The 24,844-nt window shown below is 42.4% G+C and overlaps 1 protein-coding gene across 2 annotated transcripts in view; it reads right to left on the bottom strand.

Annotated features, from left to right (window-relative positions):
* The window catches only part of TMTC4 (transmembrane and tetratricopeptide repeat containing 4), a 51,182-nt gene that overhangs the window by 6,555 nt on the left and 19,783 nt on the right, over window positions 1-24,844 (bottom strand). For both annotated transcript variants that reach the window (XM_008572406.1, XM_008572407.1), the window contains exons 5-15: window positions 21,523-21,623; window positions 18,950-19,042; window positions 18,557-18,721; window positions 17,514-17,716; window positions 15,897-16,068; window positions 15,681-15,812; window positions 8,496-8,575; window positions 8,233-8,340; window positions 7,988-8,129; window positions 2,971-3,085; window positions 1,832-1,944 (exon numbers count right to left, since the gene is read on the bottom strand). In XM_008572406.1, the coding sequence (XP_008570628.1) occupies window positions 1,832-1,944; window positions 2,971-3,085; window positions 7,988-8,129; window positions 8,233-8,340; window positions 8,496-8,575; window positions 15,681-15,812; window positions 15,897-16,068; window positions 17,514-17,716; window positions 18,557-18,721; window positions 18,950-19,042; window positions 21,523-21,623 (1,424 nt within the window). The remainder of the gene's footprint in view (window positions 1-1,831; window positions 1,945-2,970; window positions 3,086-7,987; window positions 8,130-8,232; window positions 8,341-8,495; window positions 8,576-15,680; window positions 15,813-15,896; window positions 16,069-17,513; window positions 17,717-18,556; window positions 18,722-18,949; window positions 19,043-21,522; window positions 21,624-24,844) is intronic.

The raw sequence follows: 24,844 nt of genomic DNA, 5'->3' as shown, positions 1-24,844 counted from the left end.
ATGTCCCCCCCCCCCCCACTTGGTGGCTCCTGAAGAGCTTACAGTGAGTTCCTTATTTCAGATTTCTTCTTCTGTGTCCTTATCTTAGGCTCAGTGCCCTGGCCTCAACTGTTAGGATGCAAAATGTGTAGAGAAATGGGAAACTGATTTCTCCATTCTGCTTTATGGAGTATTTTCTACCTTATCTGGAAAAGAAAAGAATGACATGAACTGGAAGCCAAACAAACCCTGGGTTCTGTCCCTAAATAGAAATTCCAGTTTACAGACCATGGGATGATAGAAAAATCAATACAATGATTATACAAACTGCATCTTGAAGACTCAATGTAGCTGGGTCATAGGAGAACTGAGCCTGCTGACCTGTCCCAGGCTGACAGGTGACTGGAAAGGTCACTAGGAGAGAAACCCATAAACCTCACCTCCTTCCCCCTGACACATGTAGATCTATAAAAAAATAAAATTAAACCCCTCAAAAAGCCATCTCTGGAGAAAATCCAGAAATGCTAAAATGCAAAGTGAAGCTAGAATCTAGAAATCTGAAATCTAAAAAACCAAGCTAGAAATGTAAAATCTAGAAATGCTGAAATGTAGAGTGACATTCAAAAATGAGAGAAATGCATGAAATATCTTACTATTGTTATAGAAAATTATACCAATAATGACATGTATAGAACAGAAGTAAATAACATCAGACAAATATTAATTAGTACCTTAAAGCCCAGTGTCCATCTGTAGCCTCAAGAGTAATCAAAATAACACACAGCCTGACTCTGAAATGAAATATTTCTCTTGCAAAAGGACTAAGGCCCTGCTTCTGCAAGTGAGTTTTCTGCAACATCTGGGATGCTAGTTAAACACGCATATCCCTGTCCTTACTCCAACCACTGGGAGGATTTCTCATGGGGAGGAATCTGGGCATCTATGTTTTAACAAGCTCTCTCGGTGATTCTTTTTTTTTTTTTTTCCTTTTTGTCTTTTTTCGTGTCCGGCAACGGATCGCAACCCTCAGTGTCGTGCCCGTACCGGACCGGGACCGGCAACGGGATCGCAACCCTCAGTGCTGCGCCCACCCCTCGCTCAGCCAGTGAGCGGGAACCGGTCTGTATGTGGGATCCGAACCCTCGGCGGGAGTGCCGCCACGCTCCCAAGTGGCGCACTGTAGCAGTGCGCCACCGGGCCGGCCCTCTCTCGGTGATTCTGATACACAAATTAAAGTTTGAAATCACTGGTATTAGGAACCCTAAGTCCCCTTCAACACACAAGGAGTTATGCCCAGCCTACTCCTGACCCATCCTGGGAGCCCAGCTGGAGCACAGATTTAATATCTTGTAGGTTCCTTTGGTCAGAAACCGTGAGGGCCTTGACCACGACCAATAACTTAGATGAAAAACTAGAAAGCAGCAAGAATCATGGGCCAGTTACTCGTTCTGTGCAGAAGACGGCACCCACAAATAAAGCCCAGCGCTCCAGCCCAAGTACTAGGGACAGAGTCAAGCTCCTCTGTGCTGGGGCGGAGCTGGAGCATGCTCTGGGACTACATCGTCTTCCCCTACCGGCCTGCACAGCACGTGAGGCCGACCGCCCCGCAGCTCTCTTCCTGTTCCTGCCCCTTCCCTGGGCTCCTCTCTCCATCCCAGAAAGGACACGAGGTTTGACCCTGTACATCCATCTTTTGGGCAACTTCTCCAGGAAACCAACTGACCAAGCCACATGGTGCACCACTGCCACTGTTCTGGCCTAATTCCGAATTTAACTGGGCAGAAGTGACATTCATGGCTTCTGTTGGATGCTGGCTTAAATTGCTAGAAATCATGGCCTGCAGTTTACTCACCTTGTATTTCTGGGATTTCCCCAGCACGTTTGCCAACGAGAACATAAGAGAGTGATCATTAGGTATTAATTCCAGTGCCTCTCTTCCAACTGCTTCAGCTTGGGCTAAATTACCTGGGAGTAAAAAGTGAAAAAATAAAAAACATGTCAATGCTGTGCTCGTGTTTCAGTCTCTCTCTATAATTAACACGGCTTATGTGCATAGCACACAATGATTATAAATCAACTACTTAAGAAAATCTGCGTAAATGTGTAATACACACACACACACACACGCAAATGACCCCACCAGCAGCAAAACCACAATTCAGCACAATTCTGACATAATACTGTATATAAACAGCTTTTGATTAAATTCCATAAAAGCATATAAAACATAATCTTAATTTGTCCCCAGATACCAGTTATACTCAAGCCAAAGAAAAATAGCCTGCAAAATAAAAGCCTCACAGTAACACTTTAATAACTTAAAACTCATTGTATTGAAGTATACATTCTGCACTTTCCTTAGAAACAAGTGTATAACTCTGTTCCATACGCTTAGACGGCTTATAGCTTTAAATTCTACCAAATTAACACTATGATTTCTTAAGGGATGCTTAGATTTTTAAAACAAGGGGAGCAGAGTAACTCCTAATTGGCTGAATCTAGTCTGCTATGGGTTAAGAAGCCAGATCCTCACGTCTACTGGCATTGTATCTAAGAACCCATGGCTCTGCGTGTGGACTCGAGGGCATCTCCTTTGAGTACAGTGCGTAAACTTCGGAGCACGGATCTAGCACTATCCTCTCCATAAGCTCAGAGTATCACTGCTCACTCTGTGTACCTCCAGCATCCTTGATGGTGGCCACTGCAAGATAACAGGCTCCAGAGGAAACCAGTATCATCGCACATCCTCCCCCATTCTTTAACATCAGTTCTGAGCAAAATGTCATTTTTCCCAAACACTCATATTCTAATGTCAGTGGAAACTCCATTTTCTAGAACAGACATTTCTGTAATATAAAATATTTAACTTGATATTTATTTTTTTTGAAACTCATGGGGGGAAAAAGCACAATAATCTTTATTTCCTAATTATTCAATAGTGCTGTACTGTGGAGCAATTTCCTCTGATTTGCTTAACTCCCCTTTCTGTACCTGTATTATCAAGGAGTATAATCATGTTGTTCCAAGCCAAACTGTGCGCTGGTTTCAACACAGTAGCATTTCTCCATGCATTCAACGCGTCCACATGACGATTTAGGTCTGCATACTGAAAATACAGCATAGATCAAAAAAATCAATATTCCAATTTTTCTGCTTTCCCTCTCTAAGACAGTAACAACAACAACAACAAAAAACCAACTCTCCGCCCAAAACAAACACCAAACTTATGGAGCTTCTAGTATTTTCTCATCAACTTATTTAGTCCTCAAAAGATCCCCAATGAAGTAGATATTATTATTATTACCATCATTATTACTATCATTATCTCCATTTTACAGATGAAGCAACTAAGGCACAAGGACATTAAGTAACTTGCCCAAAGTTACATATGTAGAAATGGCAGAGGATTAGAACCAGCTGGTCTAGCTCTCGAGGCTGCAACATTTTAACTGTAACCTACTATTTAGTGATTCCAGGTACTGAGACATATTTCAGCCTACTGAAATACTGAAAACAGACTAGCCGTGAATCTTTTTCCAGGGAAACTCTATTTAGTCTATCTTTGATAAAGTATTATTTAGAATAGCAAACAAAATATTATGTAAACAAAAACTGTACGTGTCCACCTAGTGAAGGGTGGTCTAGGAGCCTCTCCCAGTCTACACCTAAACAAAATATAAAAATATATCAGACAGACTTTGTAAACTCCTTGGAAAAGTCTCCTATGGTAATGCAAAACCCCTCGGAATTGGAGCCTCTTTGCCTCATTTAGGAAGAAGAAAATTATCTGTTGCTTTGGAAAGGGAATTTTAATAATAATAGATAACAGATACAAAATGGCTAGCTCTCAATTTGCATAGTTAATAAAAGCACACTGAGGGAGAAAGTGATAGATTTTTTAGCAGGTGACCCTCTCACCCTCTCTAACTCAGTTCAAATGCACATTTCATCTGAATGTACTTGATCCCTTTAATTCTGCAAAAAGTACAAATGATAACAATTTATCAGAGTTTAAGGCTATCTCCTTACTGTCAAGTCTGTCTTTTCATGAGACAACAGAAATATTTTAACTTAGCCTATGACCCACATAGCAAATAGATGGCATATTATGCAAGAAAAGGTTTAATCAATTATGGAAACATTTACGAATATCCATTTGCTGAAGATGTCAGAATTTCCTGAAACTCAGAAACTCAAGTTACAGTATTTTACCTCTAAATGAGAAAATATGAAAAGTTCAAAAAATTGAAATAATTTGGGATGCTTAATTATACTAACATTTAATTGCCTCTTTCTATTTGATATCCCAGTGATTTCTCAAGTCAATTCTCTCTAGTGACATGCATTTGAGTGACTTGGACAAAATCTGCGGTGACATTTTAACACACCCAAGATGACCAACATAACTTCATTTATACAACCCAGTAACATTCTTCACGTATTTGATTATTTATTACTATTATTACTACTGTTATTATCACTTATTTATTGAAGAATAACAACAGACTGAATTAGGTAAAATTTACTTTTTATTTTTTCTTAACTTCTGCTCACTCTTCTTATAGCATATGTACAAAAGTAAACAGACACTTTACAGGAAGCAGGGAAAAATGATTTAACAAGAACTCCCCGTTCAGAAAGTAGAGGGTAATACTCACTGAGTCCCATGCCCACCCATCCCTCCACACACTGTTCTGTGATGCTGGGGCTGGGAGTCTGTAAACTACATTTCCCAGGCTCCTCTGCCATTGGCTCCTTGTTAAGTTTCTGCCAACAGGCAGCATAGGCGTCAGATGGTGGAGTAATCCTTCCCCCAACTCCCACTCTCCTTCCTCCCCCTGGCATTGTCTCTGAAGTGGCTGTGTCCCCTTCCCCACAATCCCAGGACTGGAAGCAGAGGTCCTTCTGTGATCTCAGCTCTTGAGGCTGTGGCAGCTCCTGGCACGGTCGCCTGTTCTGAATTCTTAAATTATGGTAGTACCACTTCCTTCCATTTATTCCCCAAACCTACTGGGTTTCTTTTAGGTATTAATGTCTGAGTTAATAAGACCTTACCAGTTTTGCTCTTCCAGCCTTCCATGACTGTCTAACCAGTTCCCTGTGTTAAATCTCTTCTTAAAATACTTAGGAAGGTTTCTGTTTTCCTGAATGCATCCTGGCTGATATAATCAGTCCTCGCAAATGAATTGTCTCGAGTAATACCTCCAGCCACTGTTACTGTAGCTCTCTAAGATTAGTAATACGTACCAAATAATCCAGCTCTTCCTAATTTCCTATTTCACAAGAGAACTGTATTATATTCCCTTCTTCTTGGGGGTCCAGAAATCAAAACAAATTTCTGTCTCCCAATACTAAAGAGTGATTTCTAAAGAAGAAACTTTTAAGTTATTAAGTTCACCTTATTTGCCAATACATAAATGGGTTAGTTGAGTTGTTAAAGATTAAAAGCTCTTAATGCTTTTAAGCTGTCAAGCAGGCAAAAGCTGGGTAATTAAACTACAATGGAGAGCAAAAGCCTTAAATAAGCAGGAACAGTTGGCGGAAGAGCACACAGGAAGACCACTTCACGGTAGCATAATTGGTAAACAACAGAAACAAAGAGCAGTACCAGGTCTCAGTCTGTTCAGTGCTAAAGATGATCTTCTAAGTGAGAGTGCAATGAATACCAAGGATTAGAGCACAGGATAAAAGCCAGGATTTTATAGTCTATGTCCCTTGCTTTGGCACATTTAGCATAAATTCTCTATTTTCCAAACCAAGAAACTTAAGTGACAGACATCAATAGTGGAAAGAAGACTGCTAACTAAGTAGCAGAGCTCTGAAGTACAACTCAGGAGGCTGCAGGCAGGCATGCTCACTTTGTGAACAATAACCTAAAAGAAGAGCTACCTCCAGAAAAGGAAAAAAAAAAAAAAAAAAAAAGAATGAAAGAAGAATTCATATGAATATCAAGTCTAATGTCACTCAAGTACTTGTTTAATAGACAAGTAAATAGAAATAGTAATCCCTGCATTCATATATTCATAACCACCCACACGCATATCTCCATTTGCTCCCATCCTGTACCCAGCCCCTATTCTCACTTCGTGTGGATTGACCTTGTTTTGCACGTGATTTAATTTTTTGGTCTCTACTTATATCACTATGGTGTGGTTCTACTGTCCCCACCACCTCCCAACAACTTATCACTATAATAGCTTTCCTTGAATATTCGGGTTTCATAGAGAAAGCTGTTTCAACATCAAATATATAACTAGATCATAAAGCGCAGAATTTAAAATGTGAAAGAAAACAGAAACGCACACAAGGTCAAATGGCTCCAGAGAGGTTTCTGTGGGACAACAGGAGCAGCTTGCTATCAATCTTCCTTGTTCAAATCCCATGCAGTTCCATGGACTGAGTCCAGCTACTGCCACCCTTCCCTCTGTGCCCAGGCAGAAATGATTGCCCTTGTCCACACTGGAGTAAGCATAGAGATGGTATCTTCCTATGGTACATCATAACTAAAACATGTTTCATATTTTTTGAATAATAAAAATATACAAGCCACTTCACTTCAATATTTATAACACCAGCATCACTCCCCCACTTAAAGTGACTTATGCAGAGTGGTAAAGGTCGAATGTTACCATTAGCCATACGTTCCTGCCATCTTGTCCTCCATTCATAAAATTCTCTCCCCACAACTCAGAATCAAGGCTACCCAGTCTAGAAACAAAGGTGTTAAGACATTCACATCACAGTAAAAACAGAAGACTGGTTTAAAGCAGTTCATGTTTTCTAAGTTGCTCTCTCCAAAAAGTTCCTTCTGCTCTGATGTAATCAGTCTGTTGGATCATAAGTTCAGATCACGCTGCTTCCCACATGTAGGCCAGCAACAGGGTATTGGAATCACTTGAGGGAATTATTATGTTTTTAAAATATAAGTTCTCTATTGAGCTTTTGATTCCCTAAATCTGAGATGGGGTAGGATGATTTGGATGCACAACCAGTTTTGGGTACTGGTTTTGATAATCAAAAACTCTTTAAACTCAAGAAGCTTGAGGACTTTAAAAATGAGGATCAACAGGTGTCTCTTGAGAACATTACTTGTAAGGCTAGGCTGGAAAAAATCTGCAAATGTACATATAAACCTCTTTTAAGAGTAATATCACTATGCATGTATTCCAATTCGGCTAAAATGAACAAAAAGTTTTCCCTTGACAACTTTATCTAATACATCTAAATATACAAGGGTACTACAAAAGTTCATGGAAAGATTTATATTACCATTTAATTCTACTTTTCCACGAACTTATTGAAGTACCCCTGTATTAGGAACACATATATTTGGTTCCTGAAACCAAATTAGAGGGTTGATTGTGGGGAAAAAACATTCTTGTTTAAAGAATTTTGCCATTTGTGTACCTCCCATGTTTTTTGTCAAGAAAATCAAAAGCAATCAGATCTGCTAAATATTCTGTCAATAACCAAAAACATAAAGCTACTGTGGAAAACAATATCTTCTGTTTCCATCAAGTAATGCCAAAGCCCATTCAGATAAGTCCCATGCCCTTCACAGCTGTCTTTTTTGGGGAAAATGCCCCGTAGAAGAGAGATCTGCTTCCCCAAGGAAGAACAAGGCAGCTCAGAAAACACACAATGGGCTTGTTTTTTTTAATCTCAGTTTTTATTCAATTCTTGTTTTAAGAACAGAGAAACTGATGTTTATCAGGAAGTTACCCTTGGAGCATTGTTTTACAGGGCAGAAGGGATTTAAAAAATTTTCATTTATTCCTTAGTTTAACTGTGGGGATCTCTTAAACTTGACTAATTCAAGTTGGACTGCTCTGTAATTATAGCTTAAAAAATTATATATATGGAAATCCAATAGCTATCTCCAAACGAGAGAAACTTATGTGAAAGAACTTTATAAAATGTACTGTGCTAGATGGGTGTTACTATCGTCATTTTAGTATAAATAAGAAAAGAACCCATCTTTCTGCACGCAAGGGCACCCTGAGCTTACCAGACGCCCGAGGTTGTAGTAACAATCTGGGTACTTCCTCCTGTGCTTAATTGCTGTCCGGTAGCTTTGCTCTGCCGCTTCGAACCGTTTCAGGCTGTTCTGTACTATGCCTAAATTCATCCACGCGGCAGCAAAGTCTGGCCTGCAAGAGCATTTTTTAAAAAGATAAACAAACAAAGAGAGGCTTAGATGCCGGAATACAGGAGCTCATTTGTCACTTGCATAATTATAAAAACAATGCTTACTGAATTTGTACAGCCAAAGACAGCAGCTCCTCGGCTTCCTGTAGCTCATTCCTTTCTTTTAAGATATTTCCAAGATTATTCATGGCATGAACATACTTGGGATTTAATCTGTAAGAAAGTTAATGCTCAGTAGTTTTCACCAAACTCTCAGGAATTGGCAGATACCTTAAAGTTGGGGTCTTTAGGAGGATAGGTTTTTAAAGCTAGAAAGTGAAAACAATATGTGTATAAAATACTTCTTCTGTAAGACATGCCTGCAGTACCTTACAGCTTCTCGGTAATATCTGATGGCAGCTGTTTGGTTGCCTTTATCAGCCAGGTTTTTGCCGATATTGTAGTGAACCTGAAAACACAGATAATAAGTTGGCCATCAGCAAACAGACTTTGCTCACAGCCTGGACACCCATCCTGTCTTCTAACTGAAGACAAAGGTGAAGGGATTAAGAAGAAATCACCCACCAGGACGTCAGCTGAACCTGCAGGGGCAGGGGCCACCTGTGCTCTACTTTAACCCCCTGCCTCTAAGAAAAGATGATGAAAAAGGGATGTAACAAGCAGATGGCCTCACTGCAGTATGACAGGAGGAAAAATAACTAAAGAACTCACCAGAGAAAACCAGAAAATTATGAGGCTGGTTTGTTTTTACTAAACCCTCACTCTCCCTCACCCACTCCTCCCATTAGAGTTGAGAAAACAAAGTCCAGTTCCATGTACACGAGTGGAAGAAACAGGATTCTGTCGACCCATTTTAAACAATTGCAGCCCTTTCTTGTACACCTTTCTTCTGCAGCATCACAAGATCTTACGTTACACCTGTCATGAGCGGAATGTTTACGTCCCCCCAGAATTCAGATTGACATCTAAAATCCTCCTGTGATGATGTTAGGAGGTGAGACCTTTGGGAGGTGATTAGGTCTTGAGGGGGGAGCCCTCATGAATGGACTGGCGCTCTTATAAGAGAGACCCTGGAGAACTCTCTTGCTGTCATTCCATTGTGTGAGGACACAGTGAGAGATGACTGTCTGTGAACCAGGAAGAGGGCCCTTGCCAGACTCCCAGTCTGCTCGCACCCTGATCTTCGACTTCCCAGCCTCCAGAACTGTGAGAAGTATGTGTTTGTTGTTTAAGCCACTGAGTCCATAGTACCCTGTTCCAGTAGCATGAACTAAGATGATACAGGACCTAACACAACCCACCCTCCCTCTCTGCTTCAGATAATGACAGATGCGACTGTACCCAGGCACCATGCCACAGCTTAACACCACGTGGAGCAAAGCCCATCAGGAGTCCAATAACTGCATTAGCTAAGGCATCGCAAAGGGGCCCAGGGCTCTGGAGGAAAAGTGGTCCCGAGGGTGGCGGCCTCGTCTGAAGAAGGGACGGAGATCTGACGGGGCTACTAGGCAAAGGGTTGCAATGCAGCGTGGGTGCCCTGGTGTTGCTGGGGTGCACAGGGCAAGGGACACAGGCTGAAGGGCTTGTGAGGAGCAGCTGTGTGAAGGGAAGCTGAGTGAGGGCAGGTTTGGCTTGGTCATTGCCCTCAGAGCATGGAAGGCCAGTGCGGGGTCTGTAAGTGTGAGTGTCCTAGGGCTGCCATAATAAAGCACGGCGAGCAGGGGACTTATGCCCACACATTCACTCTCTCACGGTTCTGAAGGCCACCATTAGGGAATTGGCAGGGTTCCTCCTACTGCAGCTCTGAGAGAGAAATGTAGCACGCCTCTCCCCCTCCTGGTGTTTGCTGGCGATCTTTGGCTTGCAGCTGTGTTGCTCCAATCCTGGCCTGGCTCCACATGGCCTTTGCCCCCTCGTCTGTGTCCATGTCTCTTCTCAGGACACCATTTGTATCAGATTAAGGGTACTCCAGTATGACCGCATCTTAACTTACATCTGCAACAACCCCATTCCTATATAAGGTCACATTCACAGGTAGCAGGGGTTAGGTTTTTTTTTTTTTTTTCCTTTTTGTCTTTTTTACTGACCGGTAACAGGATCGCAACCCTCGGTGTCGCACCCGTACCGGGGACCGGCAACGGGATCGCAACCCTCGGTGTTGTGCCCGCACCGCGCTCAGCCAGTGAGTGGGAACCGGTCTCCACATGGGATCCGTACCCTCGGCGGGAGCGCCGCTGCACTCCCAAGCAGTGCACTCTCCAGTGCGCCACTGGGCCGGCCCAGGGGTTAGGTTTTGAACCTATCCTTTTGGGGGGCACAATTCAACCCACAACAGTAAGCCAGGGGTAGGAGGGTGAAATCACATGGTGGGAAAGAGACATGGGTGGGAAAGCACAGACGTCAAAGGTCCAGGGAGAGGCTGTGGCCTTGGTCCTGGGGGAGGGGATCACAGACTGAACTAGGGTGGTGGTGAAGTGGTGGCGGGATCTGAGGAACACTGAGGAAGCAAAAGGCACAGAAATTGGTGACGGATTGACAGGAGAGACGGAAGAGTGTCAGGAATTAACGCTAGGTTTCCAACCTTCAGAATGCAAAGGATGTGATGGCTTTCAAGGAGAAGTGATGGGTGATCGGGCTTGTTTAGGGGGACGGGTATTGGGGGTGATTCAGATGTTCAAGCAGAGAGGACAGGGCGGCAGCCCAAGCTCAGGAGAAGAGCAAGTCAGAGACACCAACATGGCAGGCAGGGAGGGAGGCGCAGGTGGTAAGAAAAAGGCATGGGTGGGTGCAACCACCCAGGCAAGCAGCCAGCGAAGGGAAGCTTCCAGAATACCTCCTCATTTCACTCCTCTCATCAGACTAAAGCTGAAGAAACCAACAGAGAACACAGTGACAGAAAAAGAGCATGAGGGGGTGAAAATGCTGTAGAACTAGGTAGAGGTGGTGTCTCTCTCTCTCTCTCTCTCTGTGAATGTCTTAAATGCCATTGAACTGCTCACTTTAAATGGTTCTTTTTTATTATTATTTAATAATGGTCATTTTATTCTGAAAAACAAGTGGGAAGTTTTTAAATTTTATTTTTTAATGGTGATGAAGTACACTAACACAAAATGCTAATCATAAAATCTTAATCGTTTCTAAGTGTACAGTGCAGGGGCATTAAGTACACGCACGCTATTGTAGAATCACCACCACCATCCATCTCTAGAACTCTTTTTCACCTTCCCAAATTGAAACTCTGTTCCCATTAAACAATAGCTCCCATTCTCCCCTCACCCCGGCCCCTGGCAACCCACATTCTACTTTCTATCTCTATGGATTTGACGACTCTAGGTACCTCATATAGGTGGACTCATACAGTATTTGTCCTTTTGTGTCTGGATTACTTCACTTAGCATAACACCTTGAAGGTTCATCCATATTGCAGCATGTGTCAGAATTTCCTTCCTTTTGATGGCTGAATAATATTCCATTGTACGGATACACCCCATTTTGTTTATCCATTCATCCATGGATGGACACTGGATTGTTTCTACTTTTTAGCTATAGTGAATAATGCTGCTATGAACATGGGTGTTTAAATACCTTTTTGAGTCTATGCTTTGAATTCATTTAGGTCTATACCCAGAAATGGAATTACTGGATCATATGGTAATTCTACTTTAATTTTTTGAGGATCTAAAATGGTTAATTGTATAAGAATTTCACCTCCATTGAAAAAGAGACAGAGAGCATAATCAGAGGATTTTTAATGACTTAAGAGGGTGGTAAAGCAGACTAGAAGAAAAAGGACTCACAGCTGCAAAGCTATCCGAGAAATTCTCAGGCCATCTTAGAATAAGGGCACCAGGGAGGCCAACACATTCAAGTAGCATCATATCTGAATCCTGCTTCACAACCACCTCTGAAAATAGAACCACCTCCTGCTTTATTAATCCTAACCTACAGTTATAGCGCTTCCTCAGAAATACTTAAATTTCTGGAAGGGTATGGAGCAGTGGGGCATTCTTTAAACAAATATGCAATGGAGATTTTTTTTTTTAACTGCCAATTTAGAAGTATATACATTCATGTTTACCTAATCTGAAGAAAGGAATCACAAGCAGAGAAATCCCAGGTGATGTTAATGTGTACCACTGCATATCATGTGGTATAATTTAAACTTCCTGAACCAAATTATTGTCCTCTCATAAGCACTTTCATCCTTATAGTTTGGAGGAGGCACAGTTAGTGCTATTGCCAAAGCGAGTCTCGTGAAAAGTATATACTAAAGGGTTAGGATGTGCACCTCCCCAACCCTGGCCTGGATATGTGACTTCACCTCCCGTCCCATGTACAAAAGAATCCAAGGCCAGAGAATCCAACCTGTGAGAAATGTCCTTGTGGTCCCCAGGATACAAATACAGCCTCTACTCAGAATTCAACACGACTCCCTCCTCTTCCACCCCCAAGCTCCTGCTGCTTTCCTTTGTTACGGGCAATTCTGTTTTCTCAATAAAAAGCTCAGACAAAGAGTTCAACTGCCCTCTGCAGTATAGACAGTGTTCTGTTAGACACTGTGAATGACAGAGACCAGAGGACCAAGGGAGCAAGAAGGGGCACTTTGGAAATTCAGACTGCAGTTACTTAAATCGCCCTAGTTAAAAATCTGATACAGCCCTAGAAAGCAGTCCATAATTAAGAACTAGCAAACAGGTTTACCCACAGGCCAGCTTTATCCTATGAGTTATATGAAGGGAATTCTTTGAATAGAAAATAGCTGCCTAGATTGTAAAACAAAACAAAAAAACCCCTCACGACCAGGTCACTTAAAAGAATGTTTTGGAGAACGAGCGATTTTTGTTTCTATGGAATGTGAAAGATTGAAAAAGCCTGTTTATCCTTAAACTTTCTCTCTAGCTTTTGTGATTCATATCTGCTGAGGCAAGAAACCAGCACAGGAGAAGCCGAAGATAAAAGCAACCATTGCAACCCAACGACATATGAATGCAAACGAAGTAAAAGCATTGATGATGAAAGACACTTTTAATGCCAGCGCTAAACCAGTTTCAGGTATTCTGCCAACATTTGATGTTAAACTTAAAATGTTTTAAACAAATAATAATCCTATAACTCATCCTGGGTTATTCCTTAAGGAAATACCTCATTGTGGTATAAAATCCTTTTGTTAAAAGAATTTAGAATTGTATCAGAGTTGATATTAAGTGTAACATACTTCTAAGCCTTAAAAACTAAAACTGACTGCAAATATAATTAGATACTCGGTACCCATCCACAGCAGGCTCAGTGAATTCAGTTTCCATCTGGCTCAATGCAATATCTAGTACTGAGTGCCTGCCACATGCAAGGCACTATGAGCAATTTAAATGCAGGCCAGGCACAAGCACTACCTACACCGATAATGCAATCTTTCAAAAAAGATGAGCCTTAGTGTATAAATCTGGGCCTAAACTAGAGCCAACTGCCAATTGCCTACTTAATATTTAATAAATATCAAGTAGAAACCAGCATAGAAAATGTATTCCCTGTAATGGGGTTGCAGGAAACCAGTATCTTCCTAAATGAGATCTCTTCCTTGAAATCAACCTGCTTTTTTAAAAAAAAAAAAAAAATAAGTAAAGACAGCTTTATGACCCTTCAATTAATAATGGCAAATTGGAAAAAATTTCTATCTTGCTTATATAGAATGGTACCATTGAAAAATGTTCTTGGAAAAGGACTATTACCACTGGGAATGGTTTTGAGGACAAGGGCTTATATGTATACCTTAAATTAAAAAGAGGAAACCACATACACACACAGACCCCTAATAACTGTGTGCGTGGCTATGTATACACATGCTGTATTTTCTAGCCTATGACATATAAAATCACTTCTTGGGCAGACTTTTGGGCTCAGACATCATACATCCCCACCCCCTCACTTACTTGAGTAACCTAGGCACAGCAACACATCAGATCTCTAGTCACCTAAATTACTAACCTAGATAATGTCAGTTCAGTCTTTCTAAGCCTCAGTTTCTCTCATCTGGAAAAATAAAGAAAATAATACCCCCTCTCTCTAAAAACCTTAGCAGGAAGATAATGGAGATTAATTATAGAGCCTCTCTAAAGAAATCTCAGTTCCTTGTGGTGAAGAACTACATAAATAGAAGGGGTAATTACTACTATTCAAACAGAAAAGTAAAAATAAAGCAAATCTATTAACAGTTATGAAATTAAATCACAGGCAATGTATTTTAGTAGCATAAAATAAATTGATAGGTCAGCAAATCAAAGATAAAGCTTGAAGTAATTCACCCTTTTATCTGTCTCCATATCTAAGTTTATCTAAATTTCTATCAAACACGAACAATATGTTTTAATCCAAGAAAAGGACATTCAAGGAATCAACACCTATACACTATTCTTCATTTCAGGGTCACATTAAGACATCAATTATTCACTAGTTTTATTCCCATAATTTTGCCTAAAATCATTGCTTTCCCTTGAATATAGAATGTGGAAATGAGGCAGAAATCCACAGAGCTCTCCCCTCTCCCCAGGAGGATTACACTTTAGCATCCTAGGCAGCTCCAATGCTAATGACCTGAGAATGTATCATTATTGAGTGATAATCTATACTAACAAAAAATTCTTTTAACCCAACCCTTTGGCTCCATTTTGAGCAAACAGTATTCCCTTCCTGTCATTTAATGCAAAACCAAAACTAAAATGAACCTAGGAAGGCTGACATTTCTTGAGTACCTACTATGTGCTAACCACCATGTTAGGGCACTTCAGTTCACTTGGTCCTCACAATAAACCCAGCAGATGGGTGTTATCACCTTCTCATAGAAAAGGGCACTGAAAGTTCAAAAAAGTTTGGCTTCAACCAAAGAGGAACAGCCGGTTAAATGAAGAGCTTGGAGTCACGAAGAATACAAGTGAAATAAATTCCTACCAGACTGCTTCAAGAGAAAACACTGCCAATTTTAAAGCTTACACATTTATGTTTACCTGACTTGACAAAAGGAACCACCAGCAGAGATCTCAAAGGTGACATAAATGTGTACTACTGCGCAGCACACAGCATAATTCAAACTTCCTGAACCAAATTATTGGCCTGTTCATGGGCATTAACACTTTCAAATTATAGCTTGGAGGAGGCTAGTGAATGCTATTGCTAGAGTATGGGTTTTGAAAAGTGTGCTCTAAACGGTTAGAATTTGTGCCTTGCCCAACCTCAGCCTGCACAGATGATGTCACCTCCCCTGCCACCACTTCAAAGGGTGATTAGATCAGCTGGAAGATTAGTAAGACCTCGTTTAAGTATTCTGTTTCATTGATGTTGTTTGGTTTTAATTATTTCCTTTGGATTATTTTGGCTAAGTGGAATTTTAATGAATCTTACCAAAATCATTAAAAAAAAAAACAACAAAGAAAAACCCAAGTATGTGGCCATGGTCCTACCGCTAGATTCTGTATAATGGCAAACATTCTTTTTATTCAGCTGGAGAACTTGAAACATTTGCTAATAATATCTTTTTAAAAGAAATCTGGCAGCCAAGGTACCTTAGCATTGAGGGGACACACAGACAGGGCACTTCTAAAAAGCTGTTCTTCACTCCGCCACTCGCCGCTGCGAATCACACATCTCAGTATGTTTATGAATAAAATCACCAGTACGACAGCAGCAATTAGTTTCTTAAGAATAGAGAGACACGGTAAATATATTAGTGAGATGCATCTAATCGTTTGGTTATAAAAAGCACCACTCTTGGTCGATACCTTTTTCTTGGTATGTTTGCTTAGGGCCCCAAATCCGAAAGTGAGCAGCACGCAGTACCCAACGCTTGGCAGGTAGAGGACTCGCTCTGCGACCACAAAGCCCACTCGGAAGAACAGGTTACTTGCAGGAAGAAATGGGATAACGAGAAATCCCAGGCCCAGGGTAAGGATCCTGGAAAATGAAAAGTATTTACATAAATGGCCATTTTCAGACTTCTCAAGAAAACATGCTACTCAACATTAAGAACAAAGACCTTTTTTTCCCCATGCCATCAACTGAGAAAAATTATTTGATATCATGCATCAATTGAGAAAAGGTATCAACAGAAAGTATCATAAGTAGAGAGGGTTTACCCTGGCAGTAGGGATAAGACATAAAAATATTACTAAGGCACTAATAATCATCAAGCACATGGGTAAAATTCACAAGTCATACAATTCATATCAATAAAGTTAGAATGATTACATTTGTGAGATCTTATTAATTCACCTACTGCTAACTATGCCTCAAACCATTTAGGTATTGAATAGCTCAGTGGATATTGGTTCCAGTTAGTTCAATGTAGTTTTCTTTTTTTTTGGTGGCTGGTTGGTATGGGGATCTGAACCCTTGACCTTGGTATTACTAACCAACTAAGCTAACCGGCCAGCCTCAATGTAGTTTTAATGGAAAAAAAAAAATTTCCCCCTAAACTTAACAGGAAAAATAATACTTAAGTAGTTTAAACTTCATAAAATCTGAAATAAACACATATCACTTTTGGTTGCTTCATCATCACAAATTTCAGTAAAGCAGAACGAAAGCTGAACACTGAAAGCCTTCTAGAACTAGTCAACCACTTGCCACGTCCCACAGTCCTATATGAGGCCAGAGGACGAATTAAGAAGCTAGGTCAAATATGGTGGCTCCTTCCTGGATGCTGTGCTTACGGTATTTTTTTTTTTTTTAAATCCTATTTCACATGTATAAGGGAACTAGGACTAAAGTTTGTTGCTCTTTAGAATGACCAACCAATTTAAGACACAGGTAAACTTAAAATTTAATTTATTTTGAGAAATTACTAATCTAATTCCACAGACATTTAGCTTAAAGGAAATCATCTTAAACAGTTTTCTTTTTCATGAAACACATTTATTTTCCCAATTATTTTCTCAATAACCTTTCTTTCTTCCCATTGAGAAAGAACAGTCTCTTTGGGGCAGCAGCTCATTTTGTACCCAACAACAACAGAAGGAATCACTGCAGCATTCGCTGGGGTTTTTTGAAGGAGAATTGTGCGATAATGGGCACAACACACATCAATTACACTCTCTGTTCTGACCACAAATTACTCTTTACCACCGACAGCGAAAAGGATCTCAAAATGCCACTTCCTGGGGAAAGGGGAGGGGAGATAAAGCAGTCATCCAGACCCCCTCTTCCAACTTCACTCCCCACTAGTTGAAGCCAGCAATGGATTCCAAATGGATGGAGCTCATCCCAGCCATAAATATGTATTTGAAACAAACGTCCTTAGACATTACTTCCACAAAATCGTTAAAATGATCAGTGCTGGATTTTGCAAAATGCTTCTGACTCCACCCGCGTGGAAGTTGAAATTCAGCGCCGCCTCTTACCTTCTCTTGTGGCTGTCTTCAGAGCACAGGGCTTGGCATATTAGGCCAATTAGGCAGAACCAGAGTGCTGCTAGTGCAATTACCCTCCAGTCACCGACTGACTTAATGAGGGGGATGCAGCCCATTGACCAATCAAAACACAGCCACCAGGGACACAGCAGCAGCCAGGCATTCAATGAATAGTAGTAATTATAGTTTATGGCCTGTCAGTCAAAAGGAAAACAAACAATTATTTGATACAGAACTTGAAAAAAATATATATATCCTAACTTTACCTTTGAGGCACTCTTGCTTCTGTTCAAGGAAAGCAGTCGTATAAAATAAAATATTGCCAATTTGTATATTGGGTATGGGACTGTGGTCTGTAATCTATTAAATGCATTCAAATTTTAATACATAAAAACACAGCAAAGCCACCAGGCTAGGCAATACATCTGTTGTATTTCTAGCCAAGCTATGATCCATTTACTTAGTGTTGCTTAAAGCCTGTGACCCAGGAAATCTGAGACCCAGGGGTCACTAATGTGCCTAACAACATAAGAACAGGGTTCTATGGTTGTTCTCTTGATTTCAGTCTCTATGAAATGCACAGCTAAGAATTTGCAGTTTGACATCCTGCCTTCAGAAAAAAAGCAAACCTAAAAGAACAGAGGGAGTCTTGAGACTGTTAGACTTTTAAAGATAACAGCAATACTGTTATATTTTGTCTTAACCCAAACATGCCAATTTGCTTTATAACAAAAGGAATGGAGTTAGGGGCACTTTAACAAGATTGACAAGGATGATGACATTAGAAGGAACCACCCATCTTTACTTTTCATCAGAAAGGAAATACAAGGAGCTTAATATACCTTCTCAATCCCCTAATAAAAACCTGCTGTTATACTAGAATATCCTTCGTGACAGCAAACAAATGTGAAGGTGTCCCACTTATTAGGGATTTTGTGTGTGTGGTGGGGAGTGAGATGAGGAAGAGGGATGAAGGAGCTGGAAATTTGTGGGGAAAAGAAAATAATCCAAAGGGGAACAAGCTCAGAACTCACCCTAACCAACACACTCTCGGCAAAGGAGGCTGGGTTGTCCACCTCGGTGAACGCCGGTGGGCCTGTGCCCATGATTCTCCAGCGCACGTAGAGCACGCTGGCCCCTCCAGAGGTGAGGAGGGCCATTCGGAAGAGCAGGCCCCCATTCCTGAGTGTGCCAGTATTCTGAAAGGAAACCGCGAAGAAACTGAGGTTGCAGATTTTCAAACAAAAGCGTGGCCAAGCCAGGTACAAATGTGCAGCAATTCTGCCTGAATTACTTTGACACCGTGCTTTAAAGGGCTGGCTCTTCTAGAATTCAAAATCACGGGAAATACTTTGAAAATGACATTTTAAATCAGCTGGTACATGACATTTTCCACGGCTGGGTTGCAGACAAAAGTATACACTCACCTCTAATGACTTGTCCTTATGTAGCACCTTCTGGACAACTTCCAGAACACTGAATTTGCCTATCACCAAGATGTCGAACACTGCATTCAAACCCTAGGGAAGCAAAGCAAGACAATCAACGATGGGCAGCCTAACTCTGACAAGGCAGCAGTTACCCTTCACAATTTTACTACTGATTATAGACAAGGAACGCAATGGATCAGACAATCACAGAAGACTTCTTTGGCTCTTTAAAACAGCCCTGGATTTCTGTGACACTAGCTCACGGTAATATATTACATCAAATTTATTACCACATAAATCCCTGATGGGAATGATTTCATAGTCTGTGTGCAAGAGTACTATAAGATTCAGGAGAGCTTGCAATTTGGGGTTCCCAGAAAAAGTTCTGCAGACGGAGGAGTTCCCTCTTCCTTTTTTTCCCCATAATTATAAAACAGTCCCTTAATTCATATAATTTATATGTGGGCAGTAACTATGCTGGAAGATAAGGCAGCCATCAACCTTGTAAGCTCAGCTGCATAAGCAAACCTCAAGTGCTGGCTGACTTTGGCACGCTCAGGAGGAGGACACACATCGTAATCTCCGATGGAACACTGGAGCTCTCTTGGGTACAAAGTCCTAGTTGACCGCTAGCTTTCTGTTTTCTCTGGACGCACAACCAGACCATATCTCCCAGCCTTCCCTGCACTTAAGTAGAGTCATGTGGTCCAATTCTAGCCCATGTAGTGTGGGGAGAGGTGACATGTCCCATTTTGGAGATAAAACCTGGGCATTCTCTACCGCTCAGTTTCCCCTTCCAGCTGGCTGGGAGGGAGATGCCCAGGGTGATTTTGGAAACCACAGACTGAAGACACCAGGGCCTGCACCGGCCCAGGACCACTGTGTGTAGGACAGCCACCACTATCAATCAGAAGCCCTGCCTGTGACTGTTAGGTGAATGAGAAATCACTTCAGTTAGGGAGGCCACTGGAGTTTGGGAGTGTGCTACTGCAGCTCTGCCTATGCTAAAAGTTTTCAATAGCACCATGACAGTTTCCTACTAGCAGGTAAGGGTTGCTTTCACAGCTATTAAACCTACAGTTACAGGCTGGCAGAGAGACGAGCCTTGGATTCTATTCTCTATCATGCGATGGACTTTCTACAAATGTCACTGCCGTAGGCAATGCCAGCTAGCAGAACTCCCTGCCCAATCTGGATAAAGTGATCTGAATATACCCGGTGTCTACAGCTAAAGCTGCCCCTAAATGACCTGGGTCTTTTTAATGTGGGGCTTTGTGGCAAAGAAGATCCTAAATCATCAGAAGTCAGTTGTAATTGGTGGTTTTCAGGGGAAGGATGACATCCCTACTTAACCCTCTCCCATAAATGCTGGGAGCCGCTAATTATTCAATACACAGGCCAGCGCTGGGTTAATCATTTCAGAGAATCCTGATTTTATTTACCCATGTGACACAGGATCTTAGTGGGTCACAGAAGACCATTTCTGCCTGGGTGAAAGCCATTTTCCAGACGGCACAGGCTCCCTGTTGGGCTGCTGCTGTCCTCTCACATGGCCTGTTTTCCTGCCTGTGAGCTGCAGGAGAGTCATCAAGGGCAAGGAGCTGAGAGGTCACGAGGACTGAGCACTCCCTCCCCCGCCCCATTTAAATGCATCATCAAAATGTCCACATTTTAATCAAATTCTTAAAAACAGCTAAATTTCACCCTATCTTTATTCACGTAAAGTCAACCTAATTCTTTACAGCTGCTAAAATGTTAACGTACAAGGAGTCACCCAAGGACCTTATTAAGTGGAGATTGTAACTCCACAAGTCTGGGGTGGAGGCTGAGACCCTGAACCCTAACAGCTCCCAGGTGCTGCTGCTATTCAAACCACACTTGATAACAGGGTAAGGTTTTAGAGCAGAGGCTCTCAACACGATGACTTTGCTTCCCTGGGGATATAAGGCAATGTCTGGAGACATTTTAGGCTGTCACAATTGAGGGGGTCCTACTGACATTAGTGGGTACAGACCAGGGATGCTGCTTAACACTCTATAATCCTGGACAGGCCCTGTCCTCTGCAAGACAAGAAAGAATGATCTGGTCTAAAACGTCAGTAATGCCAAGGCTGAGAAAACTAAAACATCAGTTTAGAGCAAACTCAAAAAAAAAAGTAGCTCAAGAAATTCAAGTAACTTTCCACAGTCATTCCTTCTATACCATTTCCCTGCTAGCTAACCCCAGTCTTACAGGTAGAGCCTAATAACACTATTTACCTAGGGTCACAAACACTGATGGGCTCAGTCCTCCGAAATATCTAGGACTGCCGGAATTATCCTAGAAAACTCAAACCATCCTTTTCTCTTTTTCTACAGGGCCTCTTCAGGAGGACTAATTACCTCTCCATGAGAACATCCTGTTCGCCATTTCCCACCAGTTGCTAATGAAAGTCAATGGAGCCAGTTAATTCTCTATCTGAAATGCCAGAATTGTGACGCAGAAGTAGAGGAGGTCACAGAGGCAGTGCTCCCAACAGGTCTTTATAGGAGGGGAAAGGAAGTGTATGAAGAGCAGGCCCTGGCTCTTACCAGCACCGTGATCCCCTGCTCTTTGCACAGCATGGCCACTGCTCCCAGAAGGATACTCAGCAGCACCCAGAAGGTAGAAGAATGTATTCCCTCCTTGTTACCTACCAGTGGAGAGAAATGATAAACACAAAGTCATGCACTGCAGCTCAGGCTTATTAGCACCAGGAACTAAAATTCTAGGCATGCACCTTAAGTAGCCACAACTGAAAAGCAGTTGAGTCTTTAGACAGCACTCCACGGTAGGCCAGTGTGCATTTCTACATTTCTGGTCAGACAACGTTCTGTAAATAGTACCCATGTTCCCTCTCACAGCTCTCCCAGGCAGGTGCCCAGAGCCTTGGGAAGCATTGTAAGGAAGCACTGGCCACAAAGATTCCTCAACCCTGAGTCCTCATATGGCAAGTTGCTTCTTCCCAACCTGTCAACCACCTCTTAGATCATTCTGACAAGTTGTGTTGAGAACTCCCACTGAGGCTGCAAACAATCCATCTGGTTTCAAGATGACCCCACAGTTGCTGCTGCTGTCACGATGGAGGAGCTGGGAATGCCTGAACAGCTCTGGGAATCTCTACTGCTCCCAGGACAGGAGTCCAGGCTCTCTAAACACTAAGAGGCTTAGGATGCGCCTGCACCACCCCCCTGTGTGAAACAGCTCTGACACCTACCAAAGGATACATGACTACAGACAGAGGGCAGGCACCTACCTAGTACCTAGGACAGGTGAAAGCACAGACAGGCTGTGCTGCCAATCTGCACCAGGGCTCGAGCGTCACCAGAAAGCCAAAACATCGCTAGACATGTGAGCACAGTGAGCAGCTCAGCAGGACAGGGGCTCAAGCAACAACTGCCGGTGCCCAATCCACCTCCAAGGAGGGAGGGAGGGTCCAGCTACACAGTGTTCCGGAAGGAGATGTATGCAATTTGGGGGCCAGAGCTGAAGTGCTGGGAGGCAGAGGGGAGAGAAAGCTGCAGGAAATCCTCATCTCTGTTTTTCCTTTGTGAAGCCTTTGATCCTCATCTAAATAAATGAACAAACATTTAAAAAAGACATAGGTTTGGAGTGGGGCAAGAGCAAACCTACTTGGAAGATCCATTCATCAGCTTGCCTGGGTGCCTGTGGAATCTTGGTTCAGTTCCACTTCAAACCAGAACTCCTGGTCTGAATTACAGCTCTGCCATTTAATATATGTCACTGGGCAAGTCACTTGTACTCACAGTCTCAATGATTTCATCTATAAAATGAGGCCATACTACCTACCTCAGGATATATGTGAGAGGGAAAAATTATACAGGGATACCTGGCCATTTGTGTTAAAAATAACATAAATATGCTTGTACATGCAAAACACATCTCTGGAAGTTCTAAGAAAAACTGGGGTGGGGGAGGGAGGAAGTCTTACTTTTCATTGTACAATTTTTAGCATCTTTTAAATGTTCTTAGCTATGTGCATGTAATAAAAAATATAAGTACTAAACATTTAAAAGATCACTTGATATAGTGCCAGGACTACATAAAGCACTTAATAAATGCTTGTTGCACACAAATCAGTGAAACTCTCTCAGCTTGGAGGGAGATGGAATTTCCAGTGGGGCTCTGATTAGTACTAAAGGGGGTAGCTGATCACTGTGTCACTAAATGTGGTGGGCACATTATGTAGTATAAAAGATACTTCTTGGTTTTCATTAAACTGCTTGCTTAGAAAGCAGCAACTAAGTGTTTGGGGGTATGTGTGTGTGTTCTCCCATCCTGCCAACAGCCAGTGGGGTATGGTCTGGGTGCAGAGATGCTCTTAACCTCACACATTCTACACATGGGTTGTACTCCTGTCAGGATGACAAAGGCCTGGCCCTACCTGAGCCCCCTGGACTCTCAACAAACTGGGAGCAGGACAACTCCTGCTGTGACCAACACCTGCCCTGCTAGTGGAGCAGGCTACATGACTGGGCTCCCTGGGAAAATGTCCTCATTCACAAACAGGCTCTGACACCAGGAGAGATTCGGAATTCAAGCTGAAAATGTACAGGCTAATGTTTCCTGTACTTTTCAGCTCTTTCTGGAAATCTTTGTGTATCAAATTTCCAGGCAGAATAGATGTCACACAAAAAGTCTGTTTGGCTGTTAGAGGTGAGGCACTTTAAGGCTTTTCACAAGGCCAACTGGCCAACAGTAAGGCCTCGTTCATGGGGATTCCATGGTCTCAGAATACACAGTGAACAGTCTTGTTTAAGGCCTTTCAGGTCCTTCCTGTTGCCTTTGTGATAAAGGTTACTCTCTGACAGTGGCTTTATAGGCCTTGCTGATATGGCCACAGGACATGTCTCCAGTTGCACAGGTCTGTATTCCACTCAGCTTGTTCTCACTTTGCTGACTCCATTCCCTTAGGCTAGAACACCCCAGGCAAAATCCTACCTAATTTATAAAGCTGTCAAGTGTCACACTTAGGCTGTGAAGCTGCACCTGCCCTCCCAGGCAGTCTCCTTTCTCAGTTCACTCATTTTCTCCCAGTTAGAGCAGCATGTGGTCCCACCACACGCACGTCTGACCGCCCAGGGAGCAGGGCCTGCCTCACTTCCCTGGGGCCCCTAGATTAAGTCAGCTGGAGCCCCCTAATCTGCCCTTAACACAATTGATCACGACATCCCTCACAGTTTACTAGGAACACTCGATTTTCTGTCATCCCCGAGACAAGGGCCTCTCACTCTGGGTACCACTCACATCTGGGCTGGTTCATTCTATGCTATGGGGCCACCCTGAGCATGACGGGATGTCAGCAACACCCTCCACCCCTGCCCTCAGCTGTGACAACCAAAAATATCACACACATTGCCAAATGTCCCCGCGGGATGAGGGTGGGGGCAGGAAATCACCCACAATTGAGAACCACTGCCCTCAACCAGTGCCACTCACAAGCGTGTGACCTGCATCTGGATCCTGTTAGAAACCCAGACTAGGGCCCCACCCAGACCTGCTAAATAAGAGACTGAGGATGGAAGCTGGCAATCAGTCCTTAACAAGCTTTCCAGGCAATTCAGACGCTCCCTAAAGGTTGAGTACGTTGCCCTCAAAAGTAAGCCTGTCACAGCAGCACCACTGACACTGCGCCTGGCTTGGAGAAGCAGCCAAACATCTCACTGACTGAATCAGCAGCACTCACAACTCTGGACAGGCAATGCGAGTTTGGAGGATGGAGTGACTATTTGCTATCTACCAAAAGGGGCGCAATAAGCTTTGAGCTCCCGACAAATCTTAGAGCCACAAGGTATTGACGGTGCATATATTTGCTCGTGCACAGATGGGAATGCTGGAATCCTTTCCGAGATG

The sequence above is a fragment of the Galeopterus variegatus genome, unplaced genomic scaffold (assembly GCF_000696425.1).
Source record: "Galeopterus variegatus unplaced genomic scaffold, G_variegatus-3.0.2 Scaffold781, whole genome shotgun sequence".
Classification (NCBI taxonomy): Eukaryota; Metazoa; Chordata; class Mammalia; order Dermoptera; family Cynocephalidae; genus Galeopterus; species Galeopterus variegatus.
The sequence above is the reverse complement of the archived record's forward strand: the minus strand, read 5'-3'. Positions and strand labels throughout refer to the sequence as shown.